The sequence below is a fragment of the Daucus carota genome, chromosome 6 (assembly GCF_001625215.2).
Source record: "Daucus carota subsp. sativus chromosome 6, DH1 v3.0, whole genome shotgun sequence".
NCBI classification, from domain to species: domain Eukaryota; kingdom Viridiplantae; phylum Streptophyta; class Magnoliopsida; order Apiales; family Apiaceae; genus Daucus; species Daucus carota.
The window spans coordinates 13,267,890-13,286,668 of record NC_030386.2 but is presented as its reverse complement, the minus strand read 5'-3'; the positions used below and the strand labels follow the sequence as shown (position 1 = coordinate 13,286,668).

At 35.3% G+C, this 18,779-nt stretch overlaps 1 protein-coding gene across 1 annotated transcript; it reads left to right on the top strand.

Annotated features, from left to right (window-relative positions):
• The first annotated feature begins 1,547 nt into the window (after window positions 1-1,547).
• LOC108203545 (probable LRR receptor-like serine/threonine-protein kinase At5g59680) lies at window positions 1,548-18,572 on the top strand. The gene is given in 22 exon segments (XM_064080067.1): window positions 1,548-1,681; window positions 1,792-2,341; window positions 2,430-2,736; window positions 3,453-3,531; window positions 8,272-8,439; window positions 8,517-8,658; window positions 8,778-8,849; window positions 8,963-9,031; window positions 9,486-9,889; window positions 14,756-15,305; window positions 15,394-15,866; window positions 15,944-15,992; window positions 15,994-16,092; window positions 16,209-16,280; window positions 16,396-16,464; window positions 16,551-16,631; window positions 16,729-16,895; window positions 17,038-17,264; window positions 17,335-17,461; window positions 17,589-17,651; window positions 17,744-17,933; window positions 18,031-18,572. Coding segments are annotated over 22 exon segments (4,452 nt in total). The 5' UTR covers window positions 1,548-1,587; the 3' UTR covers window positions 18,431-18,572.
• Window positions 18,573-18,779: the final 207 nt, after the last annotated feature.

Sequence of the window (18,779 nt, the reverse complement as noted above, 5' to 3'; positions counted from 1 at the left end):
AAAAAACCAATGAACCGACCCAATCATTTTTAGCTGCTCCAAATATAAAATAAGTCTCTTCCTTTGAATAGTCTTTCTTCTAGTTAGTGGAAGACGTGCCATACTGCATATGATCAGATTTGATCCTTTGAGGATATTTATCAAACATACAGGTACATAAATATATACAAAATACACACAACTGCAGATATATACAAATCTATACACAGAAGATAAGATAAGCTATGAACACAATTGCATATCAGTTAACAAAAAGCTATGAACACAATTACAGATCTGTTACATCTATACACACACATACACACACATTGAGATATAAACACAATCAAATCAAAATTAAAATCGTTAATATTACACACATATGTATACAAATCAACCATAAACACACAAATAATCAACTATAAACACACAAAATTCAAAAAAAAAAAACAAACAAAAACGAGATAGAATGTGTAAGAACAGGCTCGTAATAAGCTATGAACACGCACAAAGCTAAATCTATGAATTAGTTGTTCTTTTTGGATCGATTTCATACCTGTTTGTTCAATAGATTCAAGCTCGAGAATTGATAATCCGAAATGAACGAGCAGAGGCGACGAGAGAGCAACGAGAGGTTTTTTAATTTTTGGACTGAGAAAGGAATGGGCTTGTCCCGGTGTTTTGAGCTGGAATAAAACTTAAGTGGGTCAAACGGAAAGGAATGAGGCTAAGAGTAACCAAACAGCCAAAAAAAATTATGGGCTGAATGGACCTTTCCATTCCATCCTAAACTCATTCCTTTCAGCCCAACCAAACAGGCCCTAACTGAGATGCAAGTTGCAACGTCCAAGGTCTTGGTCTGCTTGGACATATGCAAGTATGAACTAGTACCTTTCACACAAAAAACATTACTGGTATTCGCCCCAAGTCAATGGTAATGTACTACTCGTCCAAGTTGTAATATTGAATGGGTAGAAGCACTTTCTTCACCGAGAAAAGTCACACTTTGTCGATTATATTATACTCCCGGTCATTTGTATACGTTGAGAGACTGCTATAAAATATGATTTCATAATACTTTTTTAATAAAATTTAGACATCAAAAATTTTATTCCAAAATAAAATATTGAAAATAATATTATGAAACAATATTTTTAAAAAGCCTTAAACAGCGTGCCAAAAAGTAACGCATATCATTTTAAACAATATAATTTGATTATTATTTATGAATTAATCTACTTATATATTCTTAAGAAATAAATTAAAATAATTTAACATTCTAGAAAGTAAATTATTCAAATATCAGATAACTTCTTTGTTGGTTCCGAAATTATTCTTATTTATATTTTCTATTTAAAAGAAGAACACGTATAAGAACGTTCATTTAGGAAAATGTTAAATCCAGAGCTGATTTTTAATTTCCAGAGCAAACAAAACTTGAAAAGATAAAACTGCCCGTGCATATACAATAGCAAAAGGAAAAAAACAATGTGGAGGGAATTTCGTCTTTTCATGCCTTTTCAGCTCTGAAAATTAAAAAACAGCTCTGGAAATAACATTTCCCTTCATTTAAACTGCTGTAGTAAGATTTGTTAGTAATCAAAGAAAATGTTCACAAAATACTGTTTACTGTTGACACTTGTTTTCACATGCTCCCAAGATTCTTTACATTTTGCTCAAGCACAGGATGATAATCCTCCAGGTTCAGAGTCTATACTATTTTGCTTATTATGCTCTTGGACCTTGCTTAACTCTTAACCCATGCAAACAAATATGTGGTTAACTGCTTGTCCTGTTATTTGATTCATGCAGGCTTTCTAAGCATAGATTGTGGACTACCTAATGGTTCTGACTACAGGGAAAATTTTACCGGACTATACTACAAATCCGACGCAGACTTGATTGACAGTGGGGAGAGTATCCGTTTATCACCTGCCCTCATAGGCGATGGCCTATTAAAGCACTTGGAGACGGTCAGGAGCTTTCCTGAAAGAGAGAAAAATTGTTACACTATTAAGCCTTTCCGCGGGAAAGGTAGCAAGTATCTGATAAGGGCAAGCTTCATGTATGGTAACTATGATTCGTTGAACCAATTGCCAACGTTTGATCTCGATCTAGGACCAGACACCTGGAGCACAATTGCATTTGAAGATAGTTTTAAGGTTGTGAGAAAAGAGATATTGCATATTCTGTCTTCGGATTATGTACATATTTGTCTTGTAAAGACAGGCTCCACGACGCCCTTCATCTCTGCACTGGAGTTGAGGCCTCTCAATAGTTCCATGTATCCAATTGATGCTGGATCATTGCTGACATTTGGACACATAGACTGTGACTCTACGCGTGGCAATGCAGTTATCAGGTAACTATCCCGCGTAAAATGTTCTTCTATCATAAAACTGTTTTCTTACCAGTTAACTGCTGATATTAGACTAATCAATTTTGAATAGGTACCCTAATGACATCTATGATCGAAGATGGATATCCACAAACTGGACCAGTACAAAAGTAAGCACTTCCTTGGACATTGATAATAAAAATGAGTACCTAGTACCGATGGATGTGTTAAGGACCTCAAGCATAGCAGAAGGAGCCAATGATCCCATCCAGTTCTATTGGGACACGACGAATGCCACTGAACAATTCTATATATACATGCACTTTGTTGAAGTGGAAAAACTTCAAGCCAATCAATCTAGAGAATTCAACATCTACATAAACGGATTCCTGTGGAATGATGAACTGTTGTATAATTTGGTAGTAACTTGGATTTTTCTGAAGTCGTGTGAACACTTTCAGATTGAAGTTATTTGTGGTTCACCAAATAATTCAATCGGATAAAGTCAGAAATTCTGCAAGAAGAGAGAATGTGTATTGTTGTGTATTTCAAATGAACCATATACTTGAAATGATCAATGCAACATCTATATATAGATGTCAATAGATGTGTCTTTTGACAATAGACACGTCTAATCCAAATAGATTTGTCTAATGGCAATAGACACATCTTATCCCAATAAATGTGTCTAATGTCAATGGACAAATCCAATGCCAATAGACACTTCTTTTCCAATAGATGTGTCTAATGCCAATGAACATGCCTCATAAGCACTAATAATCATAATAAACTCGAACTAAGCATACACTCCGTACTCTCCTGACTTGTTCGATGTAATATTATGATTACATTGATCAACTAGTTAATTCAATTTACACTAAAATAACCAACAATCCTCCCCCATTTTAGTGTAATCCATAATCAACTAAACAAAATCACAACAAATAACAGAGTTATGCATAAATGAAATATCATGACGATTGAATTTCACATTAGTATATTACACATTTCAAATATTCGAATATCAAGGTATCGCGATGGATTGAACCTCTACTATTCATAATGAATACATGAAGATAATATACACATAACTTTACATTCTCAAATTTTCTTACTTGACACTATATTTTACTAGCCTTGTGTCCCAATCCTTCGTAAGCATATCAAAGCCAAGTCCAAGCTTCTTGAAGCGGCTAAACTTCATGCTCAAATAGGTAGTTCTTTTATTCTCGCACCTGCATATGCGATTTTTCAAAAGAACTATTAAGAAGATAGACTTCAACCTCTTTATCTTGCAGGTCTGAACACATAACTTGGGATGATGCTTTAATGTGTTCCAGTCTCTAGATGTTAAGTTTCCACATTGAATTCAACACCTGATTTAATCTTAGGTGAGAATTGGGTTTCTCAACATGAGAGACTTTTAAACAGACTTTAATCCCATCCCCACAGCCGACTTGTGCACAAGATCTCTACTCAATCCTTTGGTAAGATGATCGGCTAAATTATGTTGAGTTCTTATAAACTCCACTGATATAACACCGTGAGTGATAAGCTCACGAATCATACTATGTCTAACACCTATGTGTCTAGATGTGCCTTTAAACACTTCTCTATAAGCATTAGACAAGGCAGATTGACTATCACACCTTATTGATATGGGTGATATAGGTTTTGGCCACAATGGAATTTCATATATCAGATTTCTTAGCCATTCAGCTTCTTTACCAGCAGCTGATAATGCCACAAATTCAGATTCCATTGTTGAGTCTGTAATGCAACTCTGTTTCTTTGATGACCAAGAGATAGCACCTCCCCCAAGAAGGAATACCCATCCACTTGTGGAAGAATGATCTTCCTCATTGGAAATCCAACTTGCATCTGAATGACCTTCAATAACCGAAGGAAATCCAGTATACGCCAAACCATAATCCATGGTTCCTTTCAAGTACTTAAATACTCGGCTTAAGGCTTGCCAATGATGTGAACTTGGTTTGCTAGTGTACCTACTAAGCTTTCCAACAGCATAGGCAATATCTGGCCTAGTGCTTATCATGGCATACATAAGACTACCAATAGCCCTTGAGTACTCAAGTTGAGATACTGAAACACCTTTATTTGGTAGGAGTTTAATACTAGGATCAAGAGGAGTGCTAACTGGAGAACAATCCTTAAAATTAAATCTTTTCAAAATCTTCTCAATATAATGAGATTGAGAAATTGAAATACCATTATTCTCACGCTTGATCCTTATACCAAGAATCACTTCAGCCTCCCCCATGTCTTTCATATCAAAATTAGATGACAAGAACTTCTTGGTTTTATCCACTTGATTTTGGTCTGAGCCAAAAATCAACATGTCATCCACATATAAACAAATTATAACTCCTTTACCAGAAGAATCAAATTTGCTATATACACACTTGTCTGCTTGGTTAATAACATAACCATTAGACAAGACCACTTTATCAAATTTATCATGCCAATCCTTAGGTGCTTGCTTTAGACCGTAAATTGATTTCTTCAATTTACACACCTTGTTCTCACAACTAGGCACAACAAACCCTTCAGGTTGTTTCATATAAATCTCTTCATCTAATTCACCATTCAAGAATGCAGTTTTTACATCCATTTGATGAATGACAAGGTTGTGTATAGCAGCAAGTGCTATTAACAACCTAATAGTTGAAGTCCTAGCAACAGGAGCATAAGTATCAAAATAATCAATCCCTTCCTTTTGTCTAAAGCCTTGGATTACCAATCTGGCTTTAAACTTATCTATCGAACCATCCACCTTTATTTTCCTTTTGAAGATCCATCTATTCCCCAATGCTTTACAGCCAGGGGGCAAATCACTCAATTCCCATGTATTATTATTCATGATAGAATCCATTTCATCCTGGATAGCTTCCTTCCAAAATGCAACATCTCTCGATGTCATAGCTTCGGTAAAAGTTTTTGGATCCTCCTCAATAATAAAACAATATTGGTATTGATCTTTAATTTCATCTCTAGAACCCTCAACTAGATAAAGATGAAATTCATCTCCAAAAGACTTTGCTTTTCTAGCTCTAGTGCTTCTCCTTGGTTCAGACGGTTGATGAACATCTTCAGTAGAAACTGAGTTCCTACTAGAAGAAGATTGAAGCATGTCCCTCGGTCTAGGTATAGATGTAAATCTTGTTTCATCAAAGATAGCATCTCTTGACTCGATAATCGAGTTCACAGGCACATAGTCATTAGATTCTAACACATAGAATCTATATGCGATGGAATGCTCAACATAACCAACAAAGATACAATCTATACCTCGTTCACCCAAGTTTCTTCTTTTGGGTTCAGTGAGTCTTACAACTGCTCTACATCCCCAAACTCTCAGAAAACTCAATTTTGGTGACTCTTTATACCAGAGTTCATAAGGGGTAATTTTATTCCTCTTACTAGGAATTCGATTCAATAAATAACAGGCTGTCAACATAGCCTCACCCCAAAAACCCTCACTCAAACCCGAGTAGGATAACAAGGAATTAACCATTTCTTTCAAAGTCCTATTTTTTCTTTCTGCCACACCATTTTGTTGTGGTGTATAAGGAGCCGTGGTTTGATGTATTATACCAGTAGATTGAAAATATACCGGATCATAATACTCACGTCCTCTATCGGTACGTAGATTTTTAATCAAGGTACCATGATGATGTAGCTCTACTTCTTCTTTATATATTTTAAAGGAGTCAAGAGCTTCATCTTTCGCATGCAACAAATATACATAACAATATCTAGAAGCATCATCAATAAAAGTAACCACATATTTTTTATTTCCTAATGATGGTGTAGAATGAAAATCACACAAATCACTGTGTACCAATTCTAATACATCAGACACCCTATTAGCAACTTTAAAGGGCTTTCTAGTTATCTTTGTTAACATGCATGTTTTACATTTTTCATTGTTTAAATCAATAGTAGGTATGAGGCTCATTTTAGACATATCCTTTATTCTTTTATAATGTACATGTCCTAGTCTAGCATGCCATAATTCTGATTTATTCAAATTTAGGCTAGTACTAGTAGAAGCCATGCAAGAAGATTCATCATTAAATGGAGTATTTACATTCAACATAAACATGCCATTACATAAGTAACCAAAGCCAACAAAAGTGCCATGTTTTGACAAGATATACTTGTCACTTTCATAAACTTGCTTATATCCACAATTATTTAATACAACACCAGACAAGAGATTCTTTCGAATCCCAGGAACATACAACACATTATTCAAATATATACATTTTCCAGAAGTAAACACTAGCTTAACATTTCCTAGCCCTTTGATCGGTTCAGTTGCAACATTTCCATCTTTAAGATAGATCCATCTTCAATTGGTTGAAATTCTGTGTACCAACGAAGATCTTTACATACATGACTTGTTGCTCCAGAATCAATCCACCAAGCAACATTATCATCCTGCACATAAAATGCCTCAGATATTGATGATACATAATTCTGACCAGAATTACAATTTTTGATCAAAATCTGACCTTGTTGCTTTTCTGGATCCTTGGATCCACTTGGACCAGCGTTAAGCCTTTCTTGCTTACTTTTACCAACCCGACAATCCTTCTTGAAATGTCCAGGTTTGCCACACTTCCAACATGCAATCTTAGGCCTCTTGTTGGAAAAATTGTTGTTGTTTCCTTTGAATTTCCGTTTATCACCCTTGCTGGTTTTAGGATTCTTATAAGATCCACCATCTTCAACCATATTCACAGAAGAGTTACCGACTTGGTTCTTGCCCTTAGGATTATTCTCATTTTCTTGAGTCCTCAAAGCCTCTTCAATTCAGAAGTGACTTCCAAGTTCAACCAATGTCATATCTTCTTTATTATGTTTCAAGGTGTGTTTAAAATCCTTCCATGATGGTGGCAGTTTGTCAATAACACCATAAACAGAGATAGATTCATCCATCTTCAAATTGTGTTGAACAAACTGTCCCAGAATCCTTAACAATTCATTGTATTGTTCCATCACCGGTCTAGAATCGACCATTTTATAGTTCATAAAATTACTGACAAGAAACTTCTTACTAGAAGCATCTTCTGCCATGTACTTGGATTCAAGAGAATCCCACAATTCTTTCGCTGACTCAACATTTTGATATACATCGAAGAGGGAATCAGACATACCGTTTAGGATGTGACCGCGACAGATGTAGTCATCGTTTTCCCATTTGCAGCGTTGCCTTGTTTGTTCAATAGTTTCATTCTCAATCTCTTCGGGCATGGGAGTACTTAGAACATACACAACCTTTAGCGTGGTCAACAAAAAATGCATCTTCTTTTGCCATCTTCGAAAATCTTGACCCTCAAACTTGTCCAATTTTGCAAACTTACTTGTCATGTCTTTTGCAGATTCTCCGTTCGTCATCTTCAGAATATAATAACTTCAATCTTTGTTGTAGAATTTGGTAGTAACTTGGATTTTTCTGAAGTCGTGTGAACACTTTCAGATTGAAGTTATTTGTGGTTCACCAAATAATTCAATCGGATAAAGTTAGAAATTCTGCAAGAAGAGAGAATGTGTATTGTTGTGTATTTCAAATGAACCATATACTTGAAATGATCAATGCAACATCTATATATAGATGTCAATAGATGTGTCTTTTGACAATAGACACGTCTAATCCAAATAGATTTGTCTAATGGCAATAGACACATCTTATCCCAATAAATGTGTCTAATGTCAATGGACAAATCCAATGCCAATAGACACTTCTTTTCCAATAGATGTGTCTAATGCCAATGAACATGCCTCATAAGCACTAATAATCATAATAAACTCGAACTAAGCATACACTCCGTACTCTCCTGACTTGTTCGATGTAATATTATGATTACATTGATCAACTAGTTAATTCAATTTACACTAAAATAACCAACATGAACCGTTTGTTCCAGGATATCTATCTGTGACGACGTTCTACTCCAGAGGCCCGAAGACAGGTGAAACCAGGTACAGAGTCATGATCAACAGAACAGAGAGTTCAACACTGCCACCAATTGTCAATGGCTATGAGATTTATAAAGCTAAGAACTTTTCAAACCTTGGAACAAATGAGACAGATGGTATGTTTGCTAGAAAGTTTGAATTCTGTTAACACAAAACATACATAAATATAATATAAATTCATCTTCTCGCGTAGTTGCTGCCATCCATAACATCAAGTCAACATACGGAGTGATAAGAGACTGGCAAGGAGATCCATGTGAACCAGAAAAGTTTGCTTGGGCTGGTCTTCAATGCAGCTACCATAGCTCCGATCACTCTGCCAGGATAATATCATTGTAAGAACCTTTCGTATTTACATTATTGGTTAAACTGATTAAGATTTATAGAAAGTCTCATTTGCATTTCAAAACTAAACCATATTAATATATATTCACACATATCTTTCTGTATTCAGGAATTTGTCCACAAGTGGACTGACTGGTGAAATAGTTCCTTCTGTAGCCAATCTCACGCAACTAAAAACGCTGTAAGTGCACATAACCAACTTCAGATCTCTTGTCAGCCTAGCATTTGGTGGCTTCAATCAAGTTCTATCAAGTTTTTAGATTGGAAATCATATTCTTTGGCTTCTTTATGTAGGGATCTATCTAACAATAATTTAAGCGGGCAAGTGCCAGGATTTTTGTCAGAAATGGCTTTAAGTGTCCTGTGAGTTATTACATTCCTTGAATCGGCTTTCCAGTGAGACTCTACAACTGAATAAGGCTAACTTAATCTTCTTATTACACACAGGAACTTAAAAGGAAATAACTTTACAGGACCAATTCCAGCTCAACTTTTAGAAAATAAAAGGAAAGGGATTCTAATATTTGAGGTTGGTAACTTTCTCAGTTACCAACCTTTCAAAGAAATAAATACTGAACCTTTGCTTGTACAAGAACTTACTTGTGACAACCGGGTCAGTTCACAGGTGTTTTCCAAAAATCGAGTTGAGTCAAGTCCCATTTTCAAATCTGAAATAAGCTAAGCTTCACTAATTTAGAAGATTATTATTTGTTGTTGCACTTAATAGTAATACTTATGCTTATTAATTAAACTAAAAGTTTACTGGATATGGGACTGGGATTTAGATTAATAATGCCAATCATTTTGTTTTTTGCAGGTCTAGGAAAAATAATAGGCTTACAGAGAAAACTGATGTGTTCAGTTTTGGGGTTGTTTTACTTGAAATGATAACAGGAAAACGACCACTTTTAGGTCCTGAAGGCAACATTGGCATTGCTCAGTGGGTTGGCAACAATGTTCAAAATGGTTTTATTACACAGGTTGTAGATGTGAGGTTCGAAGAAAATTATGACATAAATTCTATCTGGAAAGCAGTTAATTTAGCCCTGAAATGTGCAAGTGAAATTTCATCCAGGAGGCCAACCATGGATGAAGTGGTGAAAATGCTAAAAGAGTGCTTGGCTTTAGAAACTGATAACCTCGATGCTGATTCAAACGATTCAAATGAAATGCTTTCTACTGATCCGGAGAGATCATTGTTCCCAAGATCAAGGCGTGCAAGTTATTGATTGTTATCATCAAATTTTTTGCTATGCATTGTCATTATTGTTAAGCTCGCCCTAATCAAATTGGTTTTTCGGTTTTTCTAGTGTGTGCCCATGGGCACACAATAAGCACAAAATTTGATAGTTTTTCTATGTTTTGATTGGCTTACACTCCTTTCATAATGATGGCCCCCCTACATTCACACCAACCACACCAATGAAAACACACCAAATTTATGAGTTTCCGTGATTAACACGTGCCCCTGGGCACACACTAGACAAACCCTTGGTTTTTATATTTGCATAAAATTTCGATCATTTTAGAGTACTTACATCTATCTTCAAGAAATTACAGGCAGCACGATGTACGCTAGGTCATTAGTTCATTACATCAAATCAAGCTTCAACTTAATTCGAAATTTCTAGGTCACAGTTATTGCTAATGTTTTTACTTGAATGCCCACTCCATGTTGTTGTGATCAGCAATTCCAGTTTTATGTAGTGTGTGCACACGTGTCTGAACTCACAAACATATTAGGATTTTTGAATTTTCACAACGAGTCTCATTGTATTTGTAATTTTTAGGGTCCAAATTGTACTTAATACTCATTGTTATACTAAATGAGCGCGAATTGGATTGCTAAAGTGGTAACAATTTAATCTCTGTGATTGTTTGATCATCTCCCTCACTTCGGGAATTATCTTATCAAATACTACCTCCAAATTAGATGAGCCAGTTGACTTTGAGCACGTAACTTTAGGTACATTGATCGTCTACTTCCGAAATTTATTTTTTTATTTTTTCTTTTATAAATGAAAATTTTATATTTTAATTTTTATTTGCAAAAATAAAATTTTAAAAATAAATCATGTAGCTATGCGGTCAATGAACCTTAAATTATGTGCCCAAAGTCAACGGGGACATCTAATTTGGGATGGAGGAAGTACAAAATACACACGAAGATATATATTCCCTCCGTCTCAATTTATAGGTCCAGTTTGGAAAAAAAAAATTTCCCAAAATACTTGTCCCTCTCTTCTTTCAATACAAATTTATCTACATATTAATTGTGATTTTTTTGAAACTCAACATTATTCTCATTTCTCAATGCACTAAATCCCTATATTTATTATGATTTTTTTGAAACTCAACAATATTCTCACTTATCAATGCACTAATTAATGATACATGAGATAAGATTCCATCTAACCAACTTTTTTCTTAATATATATGTTTATTCCAAAATGGACTTATAAATTGAGACGGAGGGAGTAACACGTAGCATGTAGCATGCAAGAGCTGCATTACAAAAATTGCAACAACAATAATAGCTGATGGAATTTAAGCTAGAGCATTACCTGAATGCCGTGAAGTCACCAACGGAGATTCAGCCATTAATTTTTTTTCTTTAAAAAAAAAGCAGCTAAACATTTGAAGCACCAAATAATCAAAAATGAGGACTCCTTTAACAGGTGGATTGCACGATCAGGAGGAACAGCAGTTTCTGCAATTTCAAAATTTTGAAAGAACGATCAAAGGCTGAAGACTTTAGGGTCTGATTTTTCGAATTTCAGAAGTCATTAAGGCCATGTTTGTTTGTGTCACAGGTGTTAACTTAAAGATTGCATTTTCCTGAACAATTATAATCGGTTGTTTGAAAAGCATCTCGAGCCGTGTCCCAACTAGATTTTTTAAATATATAATAAACAATTTAAATTTTAAAAAATAGGGATTTTATGTTGATAGACAACTCCAACAATAATTCTTATTCTATATTATTATTATAGTATTAAATTTAAATTCTTTCAACAAAAAGATAATAAGAAAAGCATGGGAAAGAGTGTCTAACAAGTGAAAGTTGAATATTTAATGATTAAAAAACAAATGAGGAATGAGTTACAGATTACTTATTTATGAGGAATGAAAAGTGGATCTTAAAATATAGGGAATATTTATGAGGAATGAAAAGTGGATCTTAAAATATAGGGAATGAGTAGGGACTCTGCTGGAGTGAGTTTTTGTCCATATTCCTTAAAATTTTAGCTTAGGACATGGTATAGCTAATCTGTTTTCGGTGTTTTCATCATTTGCAACTTATTTTGTAATTAAATACTCCCTTTGTTTCATATTACATGTCCATTTTTAATAACTAAAATTATTTCAAATTAGCTATCCCATTTTAACTTTCAACGCAATGTAGTCAATAGTTGTATATCCTAATGAACTTTATACCACATCCTACTAAATTATATTTCCTAAATCAAATATATCACACATATTATACTTGGTCAATGCAATAAATACAATAATAAATGAAAGTTTTCTACAAAAGTTAGTTTTTCTTAATACGTGTGATTTGTTCAAAAGTGGACATGTATTATGAAATGGAAGGAGTATAATTTTCAACAATTTTTTCAAAGTTGCATTTGTGGCGGTATATATGATTGCTACCAACGGTATATATGGTTGCAACCACCGTAGTTTTGTAAATTTTTTAAAAGATAGTATTTTTATGATTTATTTTAAAAATTTGTAAAAAATATCTTTTAGATAGAGTATATATGAAAAAATGCCCTTTATTTTAATACACCAAATTTATTAGAAAGAAAAAGGTGAAAAGAATTAGACAACTTCCTTGTTGGTTCGGAAATGATTTTGATTTACATAGGGCTGCTTGGGCAACGGAGGTAGGAACAACTTTTAACTTCTGCTTTTGTGAATCGTTCGTGTAAAAAATTAAGAGGTACTTTTGGGAAGTCGTGAGAAAGAAGTTTATAAGTAGAAAATGCTAGTTTTTTCTTAAAACTTCTACTTTTTTTATGAACACTTTATAACTTATAATTATTAATTTATTTCTCACTTTGACTCCACCTTTTTATTTTCAAGTAAAAAGTGATTTTTTTTAGTTAACCAAATCGGCCACATTTTCTATTCAAAAGAATACGACGTATAAAAAAGAAGCATATGTGCACTTAAGAAGTCTGTGTCATGAACAGCAGTCATAAAGTAAGTCTACTAGAGAAATTTGCAAACGAAAGGGACTGAGATGCAAGTTGCAGCGTCCAAGGTCTTGGAGACTTGGACACACGCAAGTATGAACTACCTGTTACACAAAAGACATTACTGGTATCTAGAGCCGGCCATTCGGGCGGTTCGGGCCGGTTCAGGCGGTTTCCGAACCGTCGTCGGTGAAACTGTAACCGGCACGTCAAGACTGACGGCCCGGGCCGGGCCGGAGAAAACGAAAATCGTAACCGTGTTATACGGTTTACACGGGTTGGACGGTTCGGGCCGGTTAATGTGGGTTGGCAGTTCACGGTTCCAAATTTGGCGGTTCAATGTGTGTCTCGTGTCTCAGTACAGTGCGTGCGTGTGTTTTATTTTTTTGTTTTTAGTTTATTTAGTGTTGTTTTGTTTATTTGTTTTTAGTTTATTTAGTTTAGTTTAGTTTTTTATTTTTAGTTTTATAGTAACAGGTTTAATTTCATTAATTCTTAAATTTAAAAAATTCGTAATAAAATTGTTTTATATGATATTAGTTTTGGAAATTAGTTTTGTCAAGTATTAATATGAAATTAATTATCAAATTGTAAACTAATAAATAATTACCTAAATTTAAAAACTTAGCCGAAATAAAATCAACTAAATTATTTTTTTAAAAGAAAATTACTTAAGTTTAAAAACTTAACCGAAAGAAAATTGACTAAATTATTATTTTTAAAGAAAATTACCTAAATTCAAAAACTAAAATGAAATGAAATTAAGTAAATTACTTTTGTAGTTAACGAAATAAACTGAACAAACTAAACAAAAACTAACAGAAATAAAAGAAAAACTAACGTATTAAAACCCATGTGCAAAAAACAGAAAGCAAAGAAGTGTAATTATATGGACATTCAGCGGTTCCACGGTTTGAAACCGCGGTTCCAACCGGGCCGGTTCCGCGGGTTCCCGCGGTTTCGGGCCGGTTACGGTCCGGTTCCCCATTTCTCAATCCGGATTCGGCACGTGTTCAGTATCGGTTCGTGCCGGTTTCGAACCGGCCCGTGTTTAGACGGTTCCGGGCGGTTGAAAACACGGTTCGGGGGGTGCCGGTTCAGTCGGTTCGACCCGTTTGCCGCCCCAAGTCAATGGTAATTTACTACGTCCAAGTTGTAATATTGAATGGGTAGAAGCACTCCCTGTTGATTTCTTCACCAAGAAAAGTCAACCTTTGTCGATTATATTATACTCCGGTGATTTGTATAAAATATAGTTTCATGATGTGTTTTTAATAAAAGTTTAAATATCAAAATTTTATTCAAGATAAAAATTTTATTCAGAAAAAAATTGAAAAAAAATTGTAGAACTATAATTTTAAAAAGCGTGTTAAAAAATAACGCATACAATTGAATGAGACATATGGACTATGGAGTATCATATTAAACAACATAATTTGATTATGATTTATGAATTAATCTACTTGTATATTCTTAAAAAATAAATTAAAATAATTTAACATTCTAGAAAGTAAATTATTCAAATAACAGATAACTTCTTTGTTGGTTCCGAAATGATTTTTATTTACATTTTCTATTTAAAAGAATAACACGTATAAGGAAGAAGCATATGAGCACTTAACAAGTGACTCCCTTCTTTTGAACTGCTGTAGTAAAATTTGTTAGTAATCAAAGAAAGATGTTCACAAAATACTGTTTACTGTTGACACTTGTTTTCACATGCTCTCAAGATTCATTACATTTTGCTCAAGCACAGGATGATAATCCTCCAGGTTCAGAGTCTATACTATTTTGCTTATTATGCTCTTGGACCTTGCTTAACTCTTAACCCATGCAAACAAATATGTGGTTAACTGCTTGTCCTGTTATTTGATTCATGCAGGCTTTCTAAGCATAGATTGTGGACTACCTAATGGTTCTGACTACAGGGAAAATTTTACCGGACTATACTACAAATCCGACGCAGACTTGATTGACAGTGGGGAGAGTATCCGTTTATCGTCTTCCCTTATAGGCGATGGCCTATTAAAGCACTTGGAGACGGTCAGGAGCTTTCCTGAAAGAGAGAAAAATTGTTACACTATTAAGCCTTTCCGCGGGAAAGGTAGCAAGTATCTGATAAGAGCCAGCTTCATGTATGGTAACTATGATTCGTTGAACCAATTGCCAACATTTGATCTCAATCTAGGACCAGACACCTGGAGCACAATTGCATTTGAAGATAGTTTTAAGGTTGTGAGAAAAGAGATATTGCATATCCTGTCTTCAGATTATGTACATATTTGTCTTGTAAAGACAGGTTCCACGATGCCCTTCATCTCTGCACTAGAGTTGAGGCCTCTCAATAGTTCCATGTATCCAATTGATGCTGGATCATTGCTGACATTTGGACACATAGACTGTGACTCTACGCGTGGCAATGCAGTTATCAGGTAACTATCCCGCGTAAAATGTTCTTTTATCATAAAACTGTTTTGTTACCAGTTAACTGCAGATATTTGAGTAATTAATTTTGAATAGGTACCCCAATGACATCTATGATCGAAGATGGATATCCACAAACTGGACCAGTACAAAAGTGAGCACTTCCTTGGACATTGATAATAAAAATGAGTACCTAGTACCGATGGATGTGTTAAGGACCTCAAGCATAGCAGAAGGAGCCAATGATCCCATTCAGTTCTATTGGGACACGACGAATCCCACTGAACAATTCTATATATACATGCACTTTGTTGAAGTGGAAAAACTTCAAGCCAATCAATCTGGAGAATTCAACATCTACATAAACGGATTCCTGTGGAATGATGAACCGTTTGTTCCAGGATATCTATCTGTGACGACGTTCTACTCCAGAGGTCCGAAGACAGGTGAAACCAGGTACAGAGTCATCATCAACAGAACAGAGAGTTCAACACTTCCACCAATTATCAGTGGCTATGAGATTTATACAGCTAAGAACTTTTCAAATCTTGGAACAAATGAGACAGATGGTATGTTTGCTACAAAGTTTGAATTCTGTTAACACAAAACATACATCCATATAATATAAATTCATCTTCTTGCATAGTTGCTGCTATCCTTAACATCAAGTCAACATACGGACTACGGAGTGATAAGAGACTGGCAAGGAGATCCATGTGAACCAGAAAAGTTTGCATGGGCTGGTCTTCAATGCAGCTACCATAGCTCCGATCACTCTTCCAGGATAATATCATTGTAAGAACCTTTCGTATTTATACATTATTGGTTAGACTGATTAAGATTTATAGAAAGTCTCATTTGCATTTCAAAACTAAACTGTGATATATTCACACATATCATTCTGTATTCAGGAATTTGTCCACAAGTGGACTGACTGGTGAAATAGTTCCTTCTGTAGCCAATCTCACGCAACTAAAAACGTTGTACGTGCACATAACCAACTTCAGATCTCTTGTCAGCCTAACATTTGGTGGCTCTAATCAAGTTCTATCAAGTTTTATATTGGAAATCATATTCTTTGGCTTCTTGTTTATGTAGGGATCTATCTAACAATAATATAAGTGGGCAAGTGCCAGGATTTTTGTCAGAAATGGCTTTAAGTGTCCTGTGAGTTATTGCATTCCTTGAATCGGCTTTCCAGTGAGATTCTACAACTGAATAAGGCTAACTGAATCTTCTTATTACACTCACAGGAACTTAAAAGGAAATAACTTTACAGGACCAATTCCAGCTCAACTTTTAGAAAATAAAAGGAAAGGGATTCTAATATTGAGGTTGGTAACTTTCTCAGTTGATAAATTTTGTTCAGATTCTTATGTATAACAGGATATAGACTGTTGCTGAGAATAACATGCTGATTCACATGTTTAGTTTTGACGGTCCGGGTAATGGTACAAGTATAGAACTGTGTGGGCCTGAACCCTGTAAAAAGAAAGGGAATAGTTCAACTCCTGCAGTTGCTGGATCTGTAGCTGGTTCAATTCTACTCGTGGCGGCCATATTGTTTGGCATATGGATACTGAGGAGACGATCACGAGGTACTGTAAAAAGCTAATTGTCAATAACTTAAGGTCATTGTTGGTTACTTAGTATACTAATCTAAATTGATGCAGTATTCTTCAACTTAATACTCATGTTTTTGGGTTATATGTTGATCTATTAAACATATTTCCCATACAGTAGCTAGGAAATTGGATAACCAACACCAAGTAAATAATGGTGACCTAGACAGAAAGAATAGACAGTTCACGTACAATGAGGTCTTGAACATCACTGGAAACTTCAAGAGAGTGCTTGGAAAAGGTGGTTTCGGCACAGTGTACCATGGCTATGTAGGCAATACTCAAGTTGCTGTCAAGATGCTCTCTCCAGCTTCAACTCAAGGCTACAAAGAGTTCCAAGCAGAGGTATGCCATCACCACGAGTTATTCTTTAGTTTTTGTATGAACATGTACAATAAGTGTGTCTCAATTGCAGGCTAGCCTTCTTCTCAGCGTTTCCCACAAGAACTTAACCTCTCTGGTTGGTTACTGCAATGAGGGCATGAACATGGGAATCATTTACGAGTACATGGCTAACAGAAGCTTAGATGAGCATCTATCAGGTAAGTGTTGTTTCACTTTCTGGCAGCCTTGTGTTTGTAGGTAGCATACGTTCCAAAAATTATGGTACTCAACTGTTCTATTGGAAGAGATAAGAATAAAACACTGATCGTTTCATACGTACCACAGGAAAAAACTATGGTATTCTGAGGTGGGAAACTAGACTTCAAATAGCACTTGATGCAGCACAAGGTTAGAAGTCAGATTTTACTAGCATTCTAATCTCATTCCTTTTTGAGTACAACTCTTACTCTTAGTATTGTAATTTGTAAATGTGAATGAAGGTCTGGAGTATTTGCACCACGGATGCAAACCAGCGATCATCCACAGAGACGTGAAAACGAGCAATATATTGTTGAATGAACAATTCCGAGCAAAGTTGGCTGATTTTGGGCTGTCTAGAGCTTACCCAGTGGACGGTGGCACTCATGTCACCACCATTGTTGCTGGCACTCCTGGTTACCTCGACCCCGAGTAATTGACATATTCTTCTGCCTTTCTGTAATTTTTAGCTGTTTCACCAAAGCTACAATGAATTTATTTATCATTGACAAAAGCTTTCTTTCTGCAGTTATAACACTTCAAATAGATTAACAGAGAAAAGTGATGTGTTCAGTTTCGGAGTTGTTCTGCTTGTGATGATAACCGGAAGACCACAGATATTAACAAACGAAGATAGGACTCACATTGCACAATGGGTTGACTCTATTGTCCAGTATGGTGATGTTAAACAGGTGGTAGATCCGAGGTTTGGAGGAAAATATGATGTGAACTCTGTGTGGAAAGCAGTTGAATTAGCAATGACATGCGCGTCTCGAATTTCATCTAGAAGGCCAACCATGAATGCTGTGGTGATGGAACTAAAAGAGTGCTTGGCTATAGAGATTGGGAGTAATGATGCAGATCTAGACAATTCAATTGAAATAGCCTCAATGGATCCAGAGAGCTCTTTAGTTCCGGGACCTAGGTAGTTTAGTTCCATACCTTTCTATTAGGTCTTGTACGATCAGTGCATAACGAATAAGTCTTAAGTACATTATTATGGTTAGATTGCTCTTCATGACTGGTATTTGTGTACACCAATGAAATAATGTGACCGATTTTCTATCTCATGCGAAATTTATTTCTGAATTCAGTTCAAGAGCAATACATACATATTAACAAAAAACCGAAAAAATAGCAAGTACTAAAACAGAGGAGTTATGGAGGTGAAGCTTGCAAGAGAAATGCATAGATTCTTCTACTTCTTTTTCAGGTAGAGTGGCTGAGATGATGAACCGCGGAATCCTGCAGCAAACTCCCACTAAACCTTTTGACGAT